The sequence below is a fragment of the Macrotis lagotis genome, chromosome 1, assembly GCF_037893015.1.
Source record: "Macrotis lagotis isolate mMagLag1 chromosome 1, bilby.v1.9.chrom.fasta, whole genome shotgun sequence".
NCBI classification, from domain to species: domain Eukaryota; kingdom Metazoa; phylum Chordata; class Mammalia; order Peramelemorphia; family Peramelidae; genus Macrotis; species Macrotis lagotis.
Window position 1 is genome coordinate 431,649,472 of NC_133658.1, and position 21,987 is coordinate 431,671,458.

Here is a 21,987-nt window from a genome sequence, read left to right on the forward strand (position 1 = left end):
ATTATCAAAAGTGACCACCCCTACTTTGATTTTAAACTTTTTTATTCTATTCGTGTTATGAGTTTTTAATGTAGGGTTTTTAATGGTCACTTTGCTGGTTTTTGTTCTCTTTACACCTTTTATTGAAGGGGAGAAAGTTTTAAACTTGGTATAATTTTGGGGCACATTATGAACCATAATCTCTGGTTACATGTTTCATTTATATGTTAGGAGAATGGGACTTATATTGTACAGCAAAATATAATATACTTGGGGGACAATAGCTACATATAAATATTGGAAAAATTAAAATCAAAGAAATGTTCAAACAGGAAATTTTCTGAATTCTGATTTTAAGAAGTCAGTAGAAAATTATAAAGGAGATGAATATTATAAGTCAGGGTTTAAATTTTTTCTGTGTATCCTAGGTCATGATGGCCTTGTCAAACCATCTAAATGCAGTTGAGTCAGAGAAACAGAAATTGCGAGCCCAAGTACGTCGTCTATGCCAGGAAAATCAGTGGCTGCGGGATGAGTTAGCTAACACACAGCAGAAATTACAAAAAAGTGAGCAATCTGTGGCTCAATTGGAGGAAGAAAAGAAACACCTGGAATTCATGAATCAGTTAAAAAAATATGATGATGACATTTCTCCATCAGTAAGTAGTTATTTATTAAAATTAGTTCTTTTTATCAGTATTTGGAAGCTTTCAATTCTGAGGTATTATGAAGCCATATGTTTTCTTTTGTATAAATTTTCTTTTCATTATTATGTTATAGAAAAGACAAAAATAAAGAATCTTAGGTTCTAGTTCTGGCTGTTACTTTCTATATGCTTTTGGGGAAATTGGGATTCTGTATCTTAATTACATTCTCTGTTAAATGTATATAACTGTTCTTATCTTTCATCTATGTTATGATCAACTTAGATAATGATTGTGAAAGTATTTTAAATCACAAAACTTTAAAATGGCATTATTTTATTTGTTGTTGCTGTAAATAATACATTTTAGATGGGAACTTAGAACTCCTAAAGATTTCTGTTTCAGAGGGGATTATGTAACCTGGAATTTAAGAATATGCATTTAAGTAAATTTTATTAAGTGCTTATACTGCGTTAGGGCTACAAAGATGAAAAACCATAAATTCCTTGCTCTCACGGAGCTTATTTTACTTTTACTTTAAATATCCAAAAATGCAAATAAACATGATAAATTGAGAGATCAAAGATGAGAACATTTGAGGTGTTAGATTACTTTTATCTTTGGAGGGAAAAAAATGTCTTCCTGGATGAGGTGGCATCTGACCTGAGTTCTGAAGGAAGAGGAGAGATCAAAAATAGAGTGTGTGTAGTTGGGTAGAGGGAATGGACTTTTTGATTGTAGAAAAAAGGAAGAGGGTTGGATATGATCAGATCTAATTTCTAGTGCAGTTTGGCTAGAAGGTAGATTGCCTGAAATAGGGTAGAATTAATTAAAGTTGAAAAGATAGTTTGGAGCCAGATTATTGAATACCTGAAAAGTCAGACTAAGAGGCTTGTATTTTTTTATTGAAGAGCCATTGAGGATTTTTTTTTTGAAGCAAGGCAATGATATGGTCCAATCTTTGCATTAAGGTTAGTTTGTCAACTATGTGGATTAGGAAGAAAGAAACTTTAGGTCAGAAAATCAGTTAAGAAGTGATTATGTAAATCCAGATGAAAGTTGTTGATGATGATGATGATTTGAACTTCATTAGTGGCTATGTAGGTGGAGAAGAGTGGAATTATATATAATTTTGTGGACATAAAATGGCAGAACTTGGCGATTGTTTGGAGGTTAAATGTTGACTAGAAATAGCAGAGTAAGAGATAAATTTGTGATTTCTAGCCTGAGTGACCCGAGGTACATTGACAGAAAAATGATTGGAATTCGATTTTTTTTCCATTTATTTTTTATGTATGGATTTTGTTAATAGTTTTCCTCATATTAAGCCATCTCTACATTCCTGGTATAAAACCCACTTCAAAGTAATATTGAGTTCCCTAGCTATAGGTTTTTTGTTTTTTGGGGTTTTTTTAGGTTTTTGCAAAGCAATGGGGTTAAGTGGCTTGCCCAAGGCCACACAGCTAGGTCATTATTAAGTGTCTGAGGCCGGATTTCAACTCAGGTACTCCTGACTCCAGGGCCAGTGCTCTATCCACTGCGCCAGCTATTTTTTTTTGCTTAGAATTTTCCTAATCCATATTCATTAGTGAAATTGATCTATAATTTTCATTTCTGTTTTTGCTTTTTCTGGTGTAGGTATTGTTACAATAATTGTTTCATAAAAACCATTAGGTAGGACACCTTTGTCTATTCCAAATTATTTAATATTGGAATTAGTAAATCTTTAAATGTTTATTAGAATTCACTTGTAAGGGGGCAGCTAGGTGGCACAGTGGATAGAGCACTGGCCCTGGAGTCAGGAGTACCTGAGATCAAATCCGGCCTCAGACACTTAATAATGACCTAGCTGTGTGGCCTTGGGTAAACCACTTAATCCCATTGCCTTGCAGAAAAACTAAAAAAAAAAAAAAATTCACTTGTAAATCTATCTGGTCCTGATGCTTTTTTTCTTAGGAAGCTCATTTATGTAGCCTATTCAGTTTTTTATTTCTAAAATCTATTTAGTTATTCTATTTTCCCTTCTGTTAATTTAAGCACTTTATATTTTCATAAGTCTTCTTACATTTCACTTAAATTGTTAAATTTATTGGCATGTAATTGGGTAAAATAACTACTAGTAATTGCTTTGATTTCATCTTCATTTGTGGTATATTAACTTTTCATTTTTTCATACTGATAATTTGGTTTTCTTCTCTTTTTTAAAAACTAATCATAATAACAATTTTTCTCCCCTAAAACTCCTTATTAAGTCAGTGGTTTTCTTACATTCAACTTTGTTAATCTCGCCATGAATTTTTAGGCTTTCAATGTATGTTTAATTTGGGTATTTTCAATTTTTTCTTTTTCTAGAAAATTTTTTAAATTGCACACCCATTCATTGGTCTGTTTTTTTCTCTATTTCATTGATGTAAATATTTAGAGATAAATTTTCCTCTTATTTCTGCTTTTATGGTATCCCATAGGTTTTTGTAGTCTTGATAGAATTAGTAGTTTTAAAATATGTATTCAGCAAATTGTTACTTGTCCTAGAAGAGTCTTATTGTCAAAATTATTGCATGGTGAAGGAGCTATGGAGTTTAATGTTTATAAGGTTCATATGTTTTAGAAATGCGTATCTAAAAATTTTAAAAAGTAGTTAGGATTTTCCCATTATCCAGAATACCTGGAGTAATTGCAGGGATTTGTCCAAGGATATATTTCTCTTCTGTGGCCCTCCATGACTGCTCCCATTGATAACTGGTGATTTTTATATAGCATTGACTGTTTGGTTCCAGCATTTCAAGCTGCAGTTCTAAGAACATTAGCATTACTATTTATAATGTCATTAGAACTCATTTTGACTGCTAGCTTTTCCACATGAGTCTTCTTTGGAGCTTTGTACTCTTTGATGTACAATTTCTGTACCCCCTTTTTTCCTTAATTCCCCATGTCATTCTGGTGATTGATAATGTTTTCATGGACAACTTTACTCTTTCTAAATATTTGATTCCAAAGCTCTGTTGCTACAAATGCTGTTATCATTAGCAAGAAGTTAAAAACAGATTTCATAAAATCAGAGAATTTTAAGCTAGAGGAGAGCTTAGAGATAATATAATCTGGTTTATTTTATTTTACTTAAGAGGACTAAAGCTGAATGAGGTTAAGATAGCTGGAATGATAGTTGAAAGGAACTTCATACATAATCCGTACCTGAACAAGCATTCTCTCTGTAATTTCTCTGTCAAGGGATCAGTGTGTCCCCCTGGGTAGACTATTCTAATTTTTTTAATGATTCTGATTAAGTTGCCTTAAATTTTGAGGTAAAGTCTTTTCCTTTTTTAATTTAAACTTGTAGCTTGTAGTTCTGCCCTCTGAATTGGGGCACAATGAGCCTGATTCTTCTTTCTTTGAAAAGATAATCTTACAGACATTTGTTGCTGTAAAGTCCTACCTAGTCATGTTACCTAAGTTAAGCATTTCCATTTCCTTTATCTGAGGACTGCCTCTATGACAAGCTTTCTAGAAAGTTCCCTTACCAGAGGGAAGTTCCAAGTTCCCTTGGATTTGCCTAGTAACCTTTTCAAAATTGTGGCACCCAGAAGTGACATGGTATAACAAGGTTAGCACACAGTTCTGGACAGTACAGTTTAAATAATATAGGTTGCTCTGTCATACTGTTGAGTCATTGATTTTGCACTCCCCTAAAATCTCCATCTTTTCTCACATGCCTAGCCACCTTAACTTCATTCTGATCTTGTGTAATTAAAAAAAAAATGAATGACTTAAAATTTATCTGTTAGGTTTAATTTTACTAGATTTTGTCTTAGCTTAAGATCTTTAATAACATTTTAAGATCAATTTGTACATGTGTAGCCCATTCTATTAGAGAATTTCCTTCAGGTTGACATGGATCCATCTGTTATTAAGTTCATTTGTTTAGTTATCTAAAATCTTTGACTCCTTAGTGTTTATCTACTATATATACATTTTAAAATCTTTTATTAAAATGTATATTGTGCCTTTTTAGTACAAAATTTATATAGTACTTGTAATCTTAAGTCTTGTGCTTTGGGAATTTTTTATAGGAGGACAAAGACAATGATTCTACCAAAGAACCTCTGGATGACCTTTTCCCCAATGATGAAGATGACCCAGGTCAAGGAAGTAAGTTAAGCTGTTGTCTCCTGTAATAAAATGAGAAGTATATTTCTTCTTTGTGGTGTACACTTGTAAATTCTAGTATTCAATGGGAGATATAGTAAATGTAGAACAAAGTACATATTCTTTAGCATTTATTTGTTTGTATTTTTCCTTCATTTATAATGTTTTTTCTTATGATAAAGTCTCATTAATTTAATTTCTGATAAAATAGAAGTTGCAATAATAATTGAATCATAGTAGTATAAGTTATTGAATAAAAATGTCATTTTTTTTTTCTCCCTCACCAAGTTTTTGGAGTTACACTGATGAGTAGAATTTATTGGTATTGATTGTTTTCTGGGTTTTTTTTTTTAAATTAGAGACTCAAAAAATAAAGTTTTCTTTAGTTGGCTTGAACCTTTCATTGCTCTTTTGCTTTTTTTTTTGTTTATTGATGTTACTTTTCAGTGCAAGGCTGTTGTGAGTTGTGATTTGAAAATTAATTTAATCTTGATATTGTGGTGTGTTTTTTTAGCTAATTTATAAAATATTTGATGCCTGAAAGTTACAAATTGATTTTTTAAGTTAAATAACCATTCATTGTTAGATTGATTTTATTATTACAAAATATGTAAGGTTTATTGTATTCTGAAAGAATATATCCTTTTTTGGGTTTTTTTTAAGTCTGTTTTGACTTAAAGCCAGCCTTAATGCATGAAGGAGAGAATATCGCTGTAATTTTAAAATAATCTAAGACTTTTTTTTTTTTTTTTTTTTTTTAGTTTTTGCAAGGCAATGGGGTTAAGTGGCTTGCCCAAGGCCACACAGCTAGGTTATTAAGTGTCTGAGGCCGGATTTGAACTCAGGTACTCCTGACTCCAGGGCTGATGCTCTATCCACTGTGCCACCTAGCTGCCCCCTAACATAATCTTTTTTTAGTATTACATCTTTATGTGTATTTCTATTTCAGCATTTGTTAATTTACCTTGTCTTGCCTTTGTATTTGGAAAATTCATTCTTTTTACCAGAGTATACACATTTTTAGTTTGTCAGACTGATATAAATAAGTGCTATGTCTTCCATACCTTTTGAAAATAAACTTGACTTTCCACTTTAAAGACAGGTATAATTACTGATTGATATTAAAACACACGATTTATTATACATGCCTTGAAGGTATTGTTCCATTTCCTCTGCAGGGGGACTCTGTAGATCTGAGATCTTAATCAAACAGTCTGTTACAGGAATCCTTGTGGTCTCTATAAACACCCTTGTAACAAAGCCTTAAAGCCACTCTTCTACAAAGTTCTTTGTAAGAGGAATTGTGGTAAAGAACTGCTCTACTTAGATATATTGGGAGCACAAGCCTTGGTCCCAAAGGCAAATTTTCTAGCTTTATAAAACAGGGCCATATTTTTGTGTTATGGCAGCTTGTTGTGAATTAACAATTCCTAAACTAAGTAGCTAAAATAGTATCTATCCATAGGATAGGTGTTTGGGAATTAATTATATATTTCTGTTTTGTACCTGTTCAAAAAAATTTGTTTGATATAGCCATGTAATTATACATACACGCATACATAAACATATATAAAATGTATGTATTTTAGTCTGGATCTATGATTTATTTAATGCAAGAAACTCATTGTATAGAAATTTCTCCCACTGAAGTTCATGAACTTTGTTTAACTTTGAAAGGTGCCTGGAGCACTAAGAGTTTATATATGATTTGCCTGTGGTCACACAGCTATAAATGTGTCAGAGGCATCAATGGACTTGATTTTTCTGACTTATTCTTCCCTTTTTCCATGGTCCCCATGCAATCCCTCATATTTGCTATGAATTATAGAAAAATTATAAACATGAGAAGATACTTAAATTGTGTTTGTACATGGTAATAAGGTTATGTTTTGTTTTGTGAGACAGCTTTAGGTTACTTAGAGTGTTTTTAGGGTACTGGCTTTTAAGAAATCAAATGAACTAAGTTTGGGGCATAAGATTAAATACTAAAAAAAATCAGATTTTTTTTTTTGCAAGGCAATGGGGTTAAGTGGCTTGCCCAAGGCCACACAGCTAGGTAATTATTAAGTGTCTGAGGCCAGATTTGAACTCTGGTACTCCTGACTCCACGGCTGGTGCTCTATTCACTGTGCCACCTAGCCGTCCCTCAGATCAGATATTCTTAACAAAAACTACCTTCATCATGTTTACTGTTATAATTGTTTTACTGTGATAATAGTTTTCTTGATTAAATTACAAATTTTTCTTTTATAATAAATTATAACTAAAAATCATCTCTTTTGCAGTTCAACAGCAGCATAGCAGTGCAGCTGCTGCTGCCCAGCAAGGGGGCTATGAAATTCCTGCACGACTTAGAACTCTTCATAACCTTGTTATTCAGTATGCTTCCCAAGGTAGATATGAGGTTGCTGTACCATTGTGCAAGCAAGCACTTGAAGATCTTGAGAAGACTTCTGGTCATGATCATCCTGATGTTGCCACCATGCTAAATATCTTGGCTCTCGTATATAGGTAAGTGTTTTTATAAAAAGTCATCTGTGCCTTTGTTAGAAAAATTAAAGTTAAAACCTCTGAAGATTTGTTTTTTAAAAATCAGTCTATCTTCTAGTAATTTAAGATTTGGATAATCTTTGTGCCTTGGAAATTGACTTTGATTTGGATAGAAGAATGCTCTAGTGTTTTGTCTTTCATCTCCATTAACTTATGACAAAAACAAACAAAAGACCTTTAAAAAGAAGGATTGCCACAGCTAAGGTGAAGGAGCAAGGGATTAGAAATTATTCGTAGCAGAATTTCTTCTCTTGGCTACTTCACTTCAGTGAATTTATGCATTTCTATTGTAATGATACTTCACTTTATTTGTTTGGAAAATTGTGTGTTCTATAGAAAAATTATTTAATAATTTTAAAATCAGTGGTAGATTTTTGAATTTTTTTATCTTTTAATTTTAGGAACCATTTTTTTTAAGAAAATGAACTTAACAAATATTTATTTCTATCAAATAGTTTTACACATAAATATGAGACATCAGTGTAGATAAGTTTACAGTAAAGAATGGCAGAGAAATCCATTTGGGTATAGTCTTTGAGTAGGTTTTCTTTTAATTATGCAGGTAAGTTTCGAAATATTAATTTTCTTCCCCTATGATTTTATGTAGAAATAATTGAGGTTTGTAGTCATATTGGGGCTTTTACTCCATTTACTGATGCCATCTCCTGTCACCTTTTACTAAAGATCTTTGATAGGGGAATATGATTAGGTCAGGGATTCATCAGTTCTTAATCGCTGCTGCTGCTGAACCTGAAGCCATTGTAGCTAAAAGTCTGGGAACTTAGAGAACCCAGGAAATTTTAACACCTTCTACTAACATGAAAGCTCAAGCTGCACATATGTTATCTTCTGTTTCTGTACCCAGTTTTATTGTTGATTATTATTCTTGAAAGAATCTCAACTTACAAAGCCATTTGAGAAAATTTCAGTGAGTAATGAACTTAATGTTTGCTTTAAATTTAGAGATCAGAATAAATACAAAGATGCAGCTAATCTACTAAATGATGCACTGGCTATTCGTGAAAAAACCTTGGGCAAAGATCATCCAGCGGTTTGTATATTTGTTTTTACCTGTTTTATGTATTATTTTCCCTATTGTGCTTTTCTCAACTCATTTTAATATTGAACTCAACAGGAAAGGGTTAAGACCTGTCTATTCATTAGATGGTAAAGGTAGGAGCCCTCTGCCTTCCCTCTACTGATTACCAATTACAACTCCTAAGTGTTCTTCATTTTAATATTTACCATATCCAAGTGCACATGTAATCTATTTAAAGCAATGTGTCATAAAAAATGCACCAAGTACCACATTTTTGATTCTAAATCAAATTGCATGTTCTTGTGAAAAAAATTTCTAAAGTTGTATTTTTGCTTATTTTTCCTTCCAAATCAGTCCTAAATGCCCATGAATTTTATTGTTTACTTTATGGTTTCTTTTTGGTTTTTGGTTTGCTTAATGGTTTCTAGCAAAATATAATGTTGAGATTGCTCTATTCATTATGATTTGTTTAATTATGCTCAATAATGTTACTTTATATAATTTACAGTGAGGTACTCTTATTGTACCTGGACTTATCTGTAATTTTTATCCCATATTGGATATATTCTTTTGGTATATCTAAAGCAGAAAAACTACCCTTTACAATTTGATTAAATATTTATTTAAAGTAAAATTGTATTTTCATCCAATTAAAGAGTCCTCCACTGTACATTTAGGATTTAAATGAATCTTTTTTGCAGTGCTAGCCGTCATCAAATACTCATTTTGGTCAGTTTTATTGTGCTTAATGTTTATACTTTTAACAGGTGGCAGCAACTCTGAATAATCTTGCAGTGCTTTATGGTAAAAGAGGGAAGTACAAAGAAGCTGAGCCTTTGTGTAAGAGAGCCCTGGAGATCAGAGAGAAGGTAGGAAAGAATACATTGTGATATTCTGAGATTAGTATTCTTTTCTTGAATATTTTAGTTCAAATGTTCACAAATCCCCAGGATTGTTTTTGTATGTCATTACTGATTCTTCATTGGGAATAATTTGTGAAATTGACTGTTCTCAAAGTCTTGGGAGTGTTTCAAATACTGGATCTGGAATTGTGATGAGAATTAGGATAGGGTAGGTATTTAGGAAGTATGAAGATATAAGTCTTTAGGAACTGACTTGATTTCAGAAAAGATTTTAAAGAGGAAATCAATATTCAGAAGAATTTCAGAGATGTAAAGAATTATTTCATCTTCAAGAGAGAAATGACTTAATAATGCATTTTAAAATGAATTTATATAATATTGTGTTAAGAAATTTATTTTAATAAGAAATTTGATAGCAAAATATTTTTTCAGAGAGATTAGTTTCCTATACTGGTATTATAACTTTTAAAAATATAGTTCTAGGGGCGGCTAGGTGGTGCAGTGGATAGAGCATCGGCCCTTGGAGTCAGGAGTACCTGAATTCAAATTTGGCCTCAGACACTTAATAATTCCCTAGCTGTGTAGCCTTGGGCAAGCCACTTAACCCCATTGCTTTGCAAAAATTAAAAAAAGACACCAAATCCCAAAAAGTATAGTTCTAAAGGATGTGAGTTATAAACAAGAGTTTCAGAGGGTCAGAAAATGTTTCTTTAGCGTTATATATTTTTATTTCCATTTATATGTTGTTAGTATTGATATACATTTTAAATTGATTATTTATGATATTAGGAGAATTAGGTATAGGAAATAAAGAGGGGCCCACTATGGTATAAAATTACATAGACATAGCTTTATTATATATTATATATTATTATTATATATTATATTATATATTATATTATATATATTATATATTGTTATATATTATATTATTCAAAGTAGTAAATTTTGAGTTTGGTGTTGAATTTTAAAATATAAATTGGAAAAAATGTGGACAAAATACTCAGATTGAGACTGATGAAATTTAAATGACTGTTTAGCTCAAAGGAGTTTTTTCCCCCATAATACAATGTGTTTTTTATTCTTAGGTTTTGGGAAAAGATCACCCAGATGTTGCCAAACAATTAAATAACTTGGCTTTACTCTGCCAGAACCAGGGCAAGTATGAGGAGGTAGAATATTATTATCAAAGAGCCCTTGAGATCTACCAGACAAAACTGGGACCAGATGACCCCAATGTGGCCAAAACAAAAAATAACTTGGTATGTAGATGGCAATTAACTTAGAATTTATCAGTTTCATTCAGTAATTTTATTTTCAGTTACATACATTAAGATCTATTTCAGTTTTGCCTAAGGGGATGTCTATTATATTTTACTTTATATAAAGGCATCCTGCTACCTGAAGCAAGGGAAATTCAAACAGGCTGAAACGCTGTACAAGGAGATTCTCACTCGTGCACATGAGAGAGAGTTTGGCTCTGTAGATGGTAAGAAACTTAGTTACATTAGTAATGAAATATAATAGAGTTTGCTATTTTAAATAATTGGTTTTTAAATGAGTGGAAATTTCCACCAGGGATTTTGTGACAGTCAAAAATATTGCTAATGAGCCTAAATGGGGGGGGGGGGGTAAATAATTCTTAAAACAAATTTAAATGGAATTAGATTTGATTTAATAAATATCTATGTTATATACTACATTGTCTCTAGTCTTTTTCTCTCATAAGGATTCCTGCAGACCACATTATAAAACCACACATTAACATTATATTTTCTGTTGCACATTTATTTTGTTATTTTGTTACATATTTCTGAATTAAAAATTGCGTTTAGCCAGACTGGGGAACGTTGCCCTTGCCTGTAGATTTGACACCTCTACTATACACAACACCAAAGGGATTTTTCTAAAGGATATTTCTGACCAGGCTACTGCTGTACTTAGTAACTAATGACTCACAATGACTATAAGATCAAATATTATCTTTTTTTTTTATCTCATCCTTTTTAAACTTCTATGTTTATGAAAGTTTTATAGTATACATAATTTATAAATAAGTAGACAAATGCTCATATACAGTGTTCTATACTTATGGTTTTCTACTTTTGCAAAGAAGTAAGCAGAAGTACCTTCTTATCTCATTTCCTTGGATGGGTCTCCATTTTCTAATCTGTAAAATGATTTAAAATGAAATATTCTCCAAGATCCCTTGCAGTTCTAAATCCTTTTGTGTCTGGATAGAATTAGTGTTAGCATTCTGTATATATAAGTCCTTTTCTGGCTTTAAAATATTTTCTCAACATAAAGGAGTACACAAATGAACATTTTTAATTTTTCTGTGATCATTTAGAATCTTATAGATGTTTATAGGTTAATAATCCTGAATATCAAATTCAGTAAATTAGTAAATGCAATAAATCAGTCTTAGGTACTTACTGTGTTCAAATTACTGTGCCTGATGCCGATATACAAATGAAAAATATCAGTCTCTGCCCTGAAGGAATTGTTTTAATAGTGAGGATAAAGAGTACACATACACACACACACACACACAAAATAAAATAGAATGCAATAAGGTAAGATTTCAGGAGGTGGAGATGTGAAGGATGCATTTTAGATTCTGCAAAAACTTGTGTGGAGGCAGCTAGTTATTGCACCAGCCCTGGAGTCAGGAAGACCTGACTTCAAATCCTGTCTCAAACACTTAATTACCTAGCTGTGTGACCTTAGGCAAGTCACTTAACCCCACTGTCTTGCAAAAACCTAAAGCAAACAAAGAAAAACTTAAAGAACAGAGGTGGAATAATATAGGATAAGACTAGGTAATAGTATTACTGATTGTTTGTAATCTATTTGGCCCAAAGAAGGAATACAATGAATTAAAAATAAGTTGTGACTTAAATACATGCCTACACACACACACACACACACACACACACACACACACACACACACACACATTACAAGGTCCTTAGGGCAGTTTGATGACACAATGGAGAGAGAATGCTGAGTCTGAAGTCAAGAAAATTCACTTACTAGCAGTGTGACCCTAGGCAAGTCACTTAACCCTATTTCCTCAGTTTCCTCTACTTATAAAATGAGTTGGAGAATCTGGTAACTTTTCCAAGAGAACCCCAAATGAGGTAATGAAAAGTCAAACACAATTTAAAAGCAACACAAAGTCCTTAAATGCACTCTATTCTATTAAAATGCAATAGAGAGCCATCTGAAGGTTTTTGAGGAGAGTCTTTTAAAATTGTTTTTGTGGTTAATACGAAGGATAAGTTGGAGAATGAAGATTAAAATGAGGCAGGTTAATTAGACTTTTATAATAATGTGAGGAATGAAGTGTTAAAGGCACTTTTACCTCATTCCTCATAACAGACATTTTGAGGTAAGTACTAAAGCTGGTATTATCCTCACTTATTGATATCTGAGATAACAAGTAATTTTCCTGTGGTCTCATAGCATTTATTAAGGTAGAATTTGAAAGCTCTCTTTACTCTGTTATCTTTTTACTTTATTGCCATGCCACTCTAAATGAGAACCTGAATTACAAGGAATGGGAGTACAGAGGATGGGGTTGTTTTTACTCATTTAGATGTAGAAAATGAAGGAGGGGCAAGAGTTATGGAGCATCCACAAGGAAATGTTTAGTATGCACTTGAAAATACAGAACTAGAGTTAGGGGAAGAGAGTGATGCTAGATGTAGTCTGGTAAATAGATTTACGGGCCATAAGGGAATTGATGTGATTGTTATGGCAGAGTTAAACCCAGAAATTTGAGGGACAGAGTTAGTGTTTACTTTGTTGCTGGAGGAAGGAAGATTAATTAGTTTTTTGCAGTCTTTTAAATGTGGAAGACTTTTATGGCCCAGAATCGTGTTGGTCACCTATATTCATAATCAAAGGAAATCATAAATTTCAATTAGAAGCTAGTGAAAACAAAGGCATCTTTCTCCTTCATCCAAGTTTATGAAGATCTCCATTCCTGGACCTCACACTAAGTATCCTGACTTAGTGGTGAAATTACTGGATATGGAGTCGCAAAGGACCAGAGTTTTTCATACCAGTTCTACCATTTACTTCCAGGGTTATCTTTAATTTGTGTTTCAGCTTACCCTTCCTTTAAATTAGAGGATTTGATTAGATATTCTTTGAGGTATATTTCTTCAAATATGTGATTTTCTCACTTTGAATTTTGATTAAAAGTTAGCAGATTTTAAAATACCATCTTCTGTAATAAGAGTCATATAAACCCTTAAGCAACAACCACTTACTTACATGCCAGCCACTATTCTGTGGCTACAAGGATAAATGAAACCATCGTCTCTATCCTGAGTCTAATTCAATTAGGGGAGATTGCGTGCGCATGCACACACACACACACACACACACACACACACACACACAAACATGTTTGTATATGTAGAATGAGTCCAAAATAAAGTTGAGACAGACACATACACACATAGTATGGGTCCATATACAGAGTTTTGAAGGGAATCCCAAAGGCATAAGTGAGTAAGGAAAGTACTCTAAATTAATAATTCCTGATCACTTGTTTTACCTCTGTATATGTAGCTTCAAAACTTTATTAACATTTACAGTCAATCCATTTTTTTACTCATTGACCTTTCAAGAATAGAATTGTTCCTGTCACCAGTTTCCATTTTTCTTTTCCTGCCCTACCTCATGGAAGTATTGTGATAAAAGTACTTTGAATTAATCTTAAAGTACTATATAAAGTGAAAAGTAGCTATTTAAATCTTGTCTATTCCCTCATAAAAATATTACCTTTTGAAGTCAACTAACACTATAGAAATGTTCTCTCTTGTGTTTAGTTAATTTCTGACTTTACTTTCCCCCAGATGAAAATAAACCCATTTGGATGCATGCAGAGGAGAGAGAAGAATGCAAAGTAAGATCATAACATTTTTAGAGATTGATCACGATTTTTTTGTGTGAATTCAAGATTAAGTGTTGTATCATTTCCAATTTAGGGAAAACAAAAGGATGGGACATCTTTTGGGGAATATGGTGGCTGGTATAAAGCTTGCAAAGTTGATAGGTATGTATGTTTTATATTGGCATACACTTGAAGTTGTTGGAGATATTTTAAGCATTATACTAAATCATTTCAAACTTTTCCTTAGCATTAAATTAGTGATTTGAAAACCACACACATGTTGATTGGTCACTTATGTACAAGGTTTTAGACATGTAAAAATTTTTTCTTAATGACTAGTTTCTACCTTTAAGAAATTTTTCATTTTACTCGGGGTGGGGGAAGTATATAAATTTGTACTGTGTGGATCTGTTTTTGGGGGGGGGGTTGGTAATTGAAATTTTAGTTTTTCCATTTACATGCAATGGTAGTTTTTCAACATTCATCTATTTGCAGATTTACGCCTTACACATTTTTCTACCACCCTCCTTTCTCTCCCTTCTCCCCATAATGGTGAACAGTCTGATAAAAGTTGGACCATGTACCTTTGTGTTTAACGTATTAGTCATTTTGTGAAAGGAGTTAGGACTAAGGGGAAAGGAAAAAAACCATGAGAAAGGATGGAAAAACATAAGAATGGAAAAGTGACTTGCCCAAGGCCATACAGCTAGGTAATTATTAAGTGTCTGAGATCAGATTTGAACTTAGGTTCTCCTGACTCCAGGACTGGTGCTCTGTCCACTATGCCACCTAGCTACCCTGAGAAGTTTTTAAAAAGTGAGCATAGTATGCATTCAGATTCTGTAGGTTTTTTCCCTCTGGACGTGGATGGCATTGTCCATAACAGATCTCTCAGGATTGTCCTTGATCTCTGAACTGCTGAGAGGAGTGGCATCCATCATAGTTAATCATCTCAGTGTTGTGATTAATGTGTCTTATGTTCTCTTGGATCTGTTCCCTTCATTCAGCATCAGTTCCAGGCTTCTCTGAAGTCTGATCACTCACGATTTCTTTTTTTTTTAATTTCTTTTTAAATTAACATTTTTTTTGTTTTACAATTATATACAATAGTAGTAATCTACCTATCATTTTTTGTAAGGTTTTGAATTTTACAATCTTTACATTGTTTCCATGCTATACATTGATCGAAATTGAATGTGTTATAAGAGTAAACATAACCCCCTCCCCCCAATAAATGAGAAAACTCAGGAATAGAGAGAGAGAAAAAAAATATACATTAGTCTGTGTTCAGATTCCAATGGCTCTGTCTCTGGGGTGAGTTGCTTTCTTTATCATAAGTCCACCAGAGAAGTTGCTTCAATATTTTTCCCACAGTTGCTATTGCTAGCTGTACCTCCACTCCATTCCTCCCCACTCTCATTTATTCTATTCTCTCTCTCTCTCTAAGCCTTTCATCCTGGCCCTCTCCAAAAGTGTGCTGTATCAGAGTACCCTCTCCCTCAATCATCTGTCTCTCATCTTTCACCTATTCCCCCCCTTCCCTCCCCCTAATCCCATCCCTTTCTTCTCATTTTTCTCTAGGGTAAGATAGATTTCCTCACCCTATTAAGTGTATATGTTATTTCCTCTCTGAGCCATTTCTGATGAGAATGAAGGCTCACTCATTCCTCCTTGCTTTCCCCCCCCTTTTCACTCCACTGAAAAAAGCTTTTTCTTGATTCTTATGTGAAATTTCTTAGCTTCTTCATCTTTTCCTTCTTCCTAGTACTTTCCTGTCACCTATTGACTCCATCCCTTTACCACATCATACCATTATATTCTGTGCCTTTCTATGTCCCGTCTATATATGCTCCTTCTAACAACTCTTATAATGAGAAAGTTCATATGAGTTATCAGTATCTTCTTCCCATGCAGGAATACAAACAGTTCAATATCCTTAAGTTCCTCATAGTTAGTCCTTCTCTTCCACACCCTCTATGGTTCCCCAGAGTCCTGTACTTGGAGATCAAACTTTTTGTTCAGCTCTGGTTGTTTCAATAGGAAAGTTAGAAAGTCCCCTGTTTCATTGAAAGTCCACCTTTTCCCCTGTTAGAAGATGTTCAATTTTATTGGGTAGTTGATTCTCTGTTGTAAACCAAGATCTTTTGCCTTCCGGAATATCATATTCCAATCCCTACGAGCCCTTAATGTAGATGCTACCAGATCCTGTGTAATCCTGACTATGGAGCCTCGGTAGCTGAACTGTTTGTTTCTAACAACTTTTAGAGTTCTCTCTCTGATTTGGGAGTTTTGAAATTTGGCTATAATTTTCCTGAAAGTTTTTCTTTTGGGATCTCTTTCAAGAGGTGACTGGTGAATTCTCTTGATTTCTATTTTACCCTCTGCTTCTAGGATCTCAGGGAAATTTTGCTGTATTATTTCTTGAAAAATGAAGTCTAGGCTCTTCCTGATCATGGCTTTCAGATAGCCCCCAAATTTTTAAACCATTTCTTCTGGATCTGTTTTTGAAGTCAGTTGTTTTTCCAATGAGATATTTCACATTTTCTTCTAATTTTTTGCTTTTTTGTAAGAGTTTTATTTCTTCCTGATTTCTTGCAAAGTCATAAGCTTCCTTTAGTTCAATTCTGCATTTGAAGGAGTTATTTTCTTCAGAGAGCTTTTTTATCTCCTTTTCCGGCTGGCCAGTTCTGCTTTTTAAGGCATTCTTCTCCTCATTTGCCTTTTGTTTTGCTTTTTCCATTAGGCCTAAATTGGTTTTTAACGTATTATTTTCTTCAGTATTTCTTTGTATATCTTTCACCAAGCTTTTGATGTGGTTTTCATGATTTCTGCATCACTTACACTTTTCCTCCCAATTTTTCCTTCTTCTCCCTTAATTGCTTTTCAAAGTCTTTTTTTTTTTAGCTCATCCATAGCCTGAGCCCATTTTGTATTTCTCTTGGAAGTTTTGGATATGGAAGCCTTGATTTTTGTCATCATCTGGTTATGTATTTTGATCTTCCATGGGACTAAAGTAATTCTCTATGGTCAGATTCTTCTTTTTCTATTGCTTACTCATTTCCTTAGCCCAAGACACTTCCAAGGCTTTGGGTTTTTTTGGGGGGGAGGGCATACTCCACTGGGACCTTTATTCCTCCAAGGTCTTAATGCTCTCTTGCCTGTGCTGTGATATGTAGATGACCACAGCTCTGTCCTCTTCCCTGGGGCTATAAGGAGGGATCCAGCTATCTTAGTATGGAAGTCCAAACTGCAATATCTAAGTGTAGGCAAACAGCAGGGTCCTACCCCATGAAGAACAGAGAAATGTCTGCAGACTTCCCTTGACCCCCTTACCGTCTGTGGGCTTTGCTCTGGGGGTGCAGGCTGCTTTCTCCAGATTCTTTTTTTTTAGGTTTGTTTTTTTTTTGCAAGGCAAATGGGGTTAAGTGGCTTGCCCAAGGCCACACAGCTAGGTAATTATTAAGTGTCTGAGACCGGATTTGAACCCAGGTACTCCTGACTCCAAGGCTGGTACTTTATCCACTACTCCACCTAGCCGCCCCTTTCTCCAGATTCTTGATGCAGATTCTGCAGCCAGTACTCCTTACTCCACGCTCATTCTGGTGTAGCAGAGTTCTCTCACTGCCCCTTCAAGCTGTTGCTGGTGATCTCTGGGCTGGGCTGCACTAACGTTGCAGCTTTTTTCCAACCCCTGGTCCTATTGAAACATACCTTTCCTGCAGAACTTCTAAGTTATCTTGGACTGAGAAAATATGTCACTCAACCTTTATGTGAGTTCTGCCCCTATAAATTTTGGCTAGAGTCATAATTTGTTGGTTTTTGGAGTTTTGGAGTTAAGATTTCCTGGGAAATGCTGCCTTCACGCCACCATCTTGGCTCCGCCCCCCCCCCCCAATTTCTTATAGAACAGTGGTACTCTATAACATTTATATACCGTCACTTGTTCATCCATTCCCCAACTGATGGGCATCCCAACTTCCAATTCTTTGCCACTCCAAAAAGAGCTATTCTAAATATTTTTGAATTGTGAAATTTTTCTCATTTTTTGATTCTTTTGGATATAGACCTTGTATTAGTATTGCCAGCTCAAAGGGAATGATGTTTTATTGCTCTTTGGACATAGATACAGATTGCTCTTCAGAATGGTTGGATCAGTTCACAATTTGTCCAACAGTGACTAATTGGCCCAATTTTGCCAACTTCTCTCTCCTACATTGATCAGTTTTTCTGGAAAATTTGTCAAATAATGAGTTCTTATCCCAGAAGCTAATACCTTTGGATTTGTCAAACTGTTGATTATTATAGTCATTTACTACTGTTTCTTTTGTGCCTACTCTAATCCAAAACTATAACACATTGCTTCCAGTAATGAATTTATTCTTAATAACATCCAGAGTTCATAGTTCAAAGCAAAGTAATTTTATGAAATAACATGGTAAACATTGTAGCAATGGCCATTTCAACCCCAGCACTGTTGTGTGTTGACTTTTAAGCCACACTCTTATTAGGGAGTGTGCATAAATGCATGATAACAGCTCTTTGGTGTCAGCTTATTTTACTCTGAGTATTATACTTTGAGCCATTATAACTCAGTTAACAAAAAAAGCAAAAGCAAAGTGCCCCCAGCCTAAGATTGTTAGGGAGAAGAGTTAGATTATTTTTTAAATTGAAATTTAACTTAATTTTTCTAATTACTATGAGAGAATAGGGTGGAGATAGAAAATTATGGGCCTCGGCAGTTGATTGGATATGTACAAGTGAATGGAGAAGAAGGAATCAAACATGACCCTCAGGCTCTAGAGCTTGGGAATCAAGAGAAAGATGATGGTGCCATCAGCAGAAATAAGGAAATTTGTCAAATCAAAATTTAAGGGGGAAGTGATAAATTGGTTTTAGACATTGAATTTGAAATGCTAGAGAGATATCCAGGTGGAGATGTTGAGCAGGCAGTTGGAGGTTCCATGATATTGGAATCGAGGAGAGATTAGGAATAGATATAGAGAATTTGGAAGTCATCTGCTTAGGTGTGACCCCTGACAGGGGAAAAAAGGAAAGAGAAGAAAAAAGATACTGGGACATGTCTTGAGGGATACATTCAGACTTGGGCAGGAGATGAGCTAGTATGGGAGACTCAGAAAGGCATATTATAGTCAAATAAGGAAGGGAGAACTAAAAGAGACCAGTGTTGTAGTGTGGTGTTAAAAGTTTTAGCTATGTTATGGAGGGATAAACCTGATAAAATATCATTGAATGTAGCAACTAAGACTTAATTGGCAAATTTTAAGTTTCAGGACACTGGATCAGAGGCCATATTTCAAGGGACAGAGGAATGAATGGGTAATGAAGTCAAAGCAGAGTGTATAACATACTCTTCATAGTAGTGTAGCAATGAAAAAAGAAAGATACATGGAATTCGATGGGATAACATGGTCAAGGGAAATTTGATAGTGGTGATTGTTTCAATCATAAATTTAATAATCCTTAGCAAAAAAAGTGTTTTAAATTCAAAAGTGTTTTAATTGTGGTCAAATTCAGATAAATATGTAGAACAATGATTAAAGCCATTTATTATACATATTGACAAATTATAGCAAAGAAAAAAACATTTGCCCTTTGATTTTTTTCTGAAGTTTAGTTTTCTTTACTCATTCTTTTTTATATAGCTGTAGTCAGTGTTTGTCTAGTGTTGTCTATATTTCTTACATTTCATCTCATTTTTTCTTATTTCCTTGTATTTGTGTTTATAGTTTTTATAATGTCATAGTTCATTACATTTCTATCAATTATTCAGCAGTTATTGAACATAATAGCTTGTGCCCAAATTTTGCTATTATCAACAAAGTGGTTATAATATTATTATGTAGATAGGTGTTTTTTTCCCTTTTCAAGATATCTTTAAAGACTTAATCAATGAATTGCTGTATCAAAGGGTATAATTAATTTTTTGACTTGCTGTAATTGTCTAGTGCTTTCTCAAAAGTTTGCACCAAATATAGATCTAGTAACAGTGTAATAGAGTTCCTATTTATCTGCTGCCCTTTCAGTACTGAATTGCCTTCAGGCACTTTCTAGCTGTGTGACCCTGTTTGCCTCAATTTCTTCATTTGTGAAATGAGCTGGAGAAGGAAATGGCACACTGCTGCAGCATCTTTGCCTAAAAAACCCTGAATGGGGTCATAAAGCGTCAGACTCGACTGAAAATGACTGAACAACCAGGACAAAAATATTTTATTCTAGCAGTGTTAGGGTGCCACTAGAATTTTTGAATCAGGAAGTGACATGGTCAGATCTTGCTTAAGGAAAATTACTTTGGCAGCACTGTGGAGAATATGGATAGATACAGTGTTAGTCTTTCTGCTGAGCTTTATGTATATGCATGTGTGTATAGACACATGTGTTGTCTTCCCTGATGTAAAGTCCCTGATTACAAAGGCTATTTCATTTTTATCTCTATGTCCTTTGTGTCATGTACATTCCTAGCACAATGATATCACTATCTGATAAGCGATTTTGCATCTTCTCAATGTGATTTGATCTTTATGGTCATATATAAAAAACAGTCCAACAAAAGCACTGTGTACTAGGTTATTCAAACATTAAATTTTAGTGTTTATATTCATTAATTTTATAATCTAGTAGTATAAGAGAAATTAGGAATTGAATACATCTCAAGGCATGATTCTGACTTTTGCCACTCATGAATTAGTTATATGCAGTGCTGAGAAAAATCTTAAGATAAATATATTTTATAACTTATCAAATATAGTATTATGATGCTTATGCCCCACAATTTAGATCACAGATTTAAGTTTCTAGACAAAGATTTCCAAAGAAATTTGCAAATTTATAAATAATCCAGGAATATAATTTTAATGGTTTCCAAGTTAAATTTTGTACCTACTCTTAGTCTTTAGAATAGTATCTATGGCAGTAATAATTTTACACTTTGTTTTCTACTGTATTAATTATAAATCTGTTTAACACTTAATTTTCTACAGTCCAACTGTGACAACCACTTTAAAGAACCTTGGAGCACTTTATAGACGTCAAGGGAAGTTTGAAGCTGCTGAAACATTAGAGGAAGCAGCCATGAGGTCTCGAAAACAGGTAAATTTTAAATCAGAACTTTTAATTTAAGTGAGACAGTGGATAGAGCCCTGGACCTGGAGTCAGGAAGATGATAAAATTTCAAATCCAACCTCAGACTAGCCAGAGAAGGCACTTAAACCTTTGCCTACCAAATATCATCTACTTCATAGGGTCATTGTGAGGATCAATTAAAATAATATTTGAAGAGTACTTGTAAGATCGAAATGATAATTACTGTTATTTATTATATTTTCTGAAAGTTCTATTTTGAAAAGTTTATAAAAGTAAAATGTCATATATTTGGTTATTATTTTCATTTTTTTAATTAAATTGTAGCATCATACAATACCAAAAGGCAAAAGGAACCTAGAGATCACCCGGTTCAATGACCTCATGATACAAATGAAGAAACTGAGGCCCATAGAGATAAAGTGACTTTGCTGAGGTCATGAGATCCTGCAATGCCACTTTTATAGCACATGTTCTCTACAATGTTACCTTGTCTCTGTTTAAGTTGGAAGAATCAATAACTAAGATTTGTATTCCACACTGACTTCTTAATTTTCTTTCAAAATCCTCATTTAGTGTTGAGGCTTATTTTTTTTTTCTGGCATTCAGTTCTTTTTCATATGTGCTTGAGAGGAAGAAAGTCATTCATTGAATTGGTTAAAATGAGATATTTAGTCATTAATTTGAATCCTGATTTTCCATTTTTCCTATTAAATAGCCAAATTCTTCAAAATTCTCAAATGCCTTCTATTTCTAATATTC

The 21,987-nt window shown here is 33.7% G+C and overlaps 1 protein-coding gene across 26 annotated transcripts in view; it reads left to right on the top strand.

The window, feature by feature from the left end:
* KLC1 (kinesin light chain 1) overlaps positions 1-21,987 on the top strand; it is a 77,742-nt gene that overhangs the window by 20,356 nt on the left and 35,399 nt on the right. For all 26 annotated transcript variants that reach the window (XR_012473879.1, XR_012473878.1, XR_012473880.1 and 23 more), the window contains exons 3-12: positions 408-638; positions 4,691-4,769; positions 7,052-7,277; positions 8,280-8,367; positions 9,123-9,224; positions 10,307-10,480; positions 10,608-10,707; positions 14,090-14,139; positions 14,222-14,289; positions 21,126-21,234. Coding sequence is in view for 15 of the 26 variants with exons in the window: in XM_074213191.1 (XP_074069292.1) it covers positions 408-638; positions 4,691-4,769; positions 7,052-7,277; positions 8,280-8,367; positions 9,123-9,224; positions 10,307-10,480; positions 10,608-10,707; positions 14,090-14,139; positions 14,222-14,289; positions 21,126-21,234 (1,227 nt within the window). In the remaining 11 variants the exon portion in view is untranslated. The remainder of the gene's footprint in view (positions 1-407; positions 639-4,690; positions 4,770-7,051; positions 7,278-8,279; positions 8,368-9,122; positions 9,225-10,306; positions 10,481-10,607; positions 10,708-14,089; positions 14,140-14,221; positions 14,290-21,125; positions 21,235-21,987) is intronic.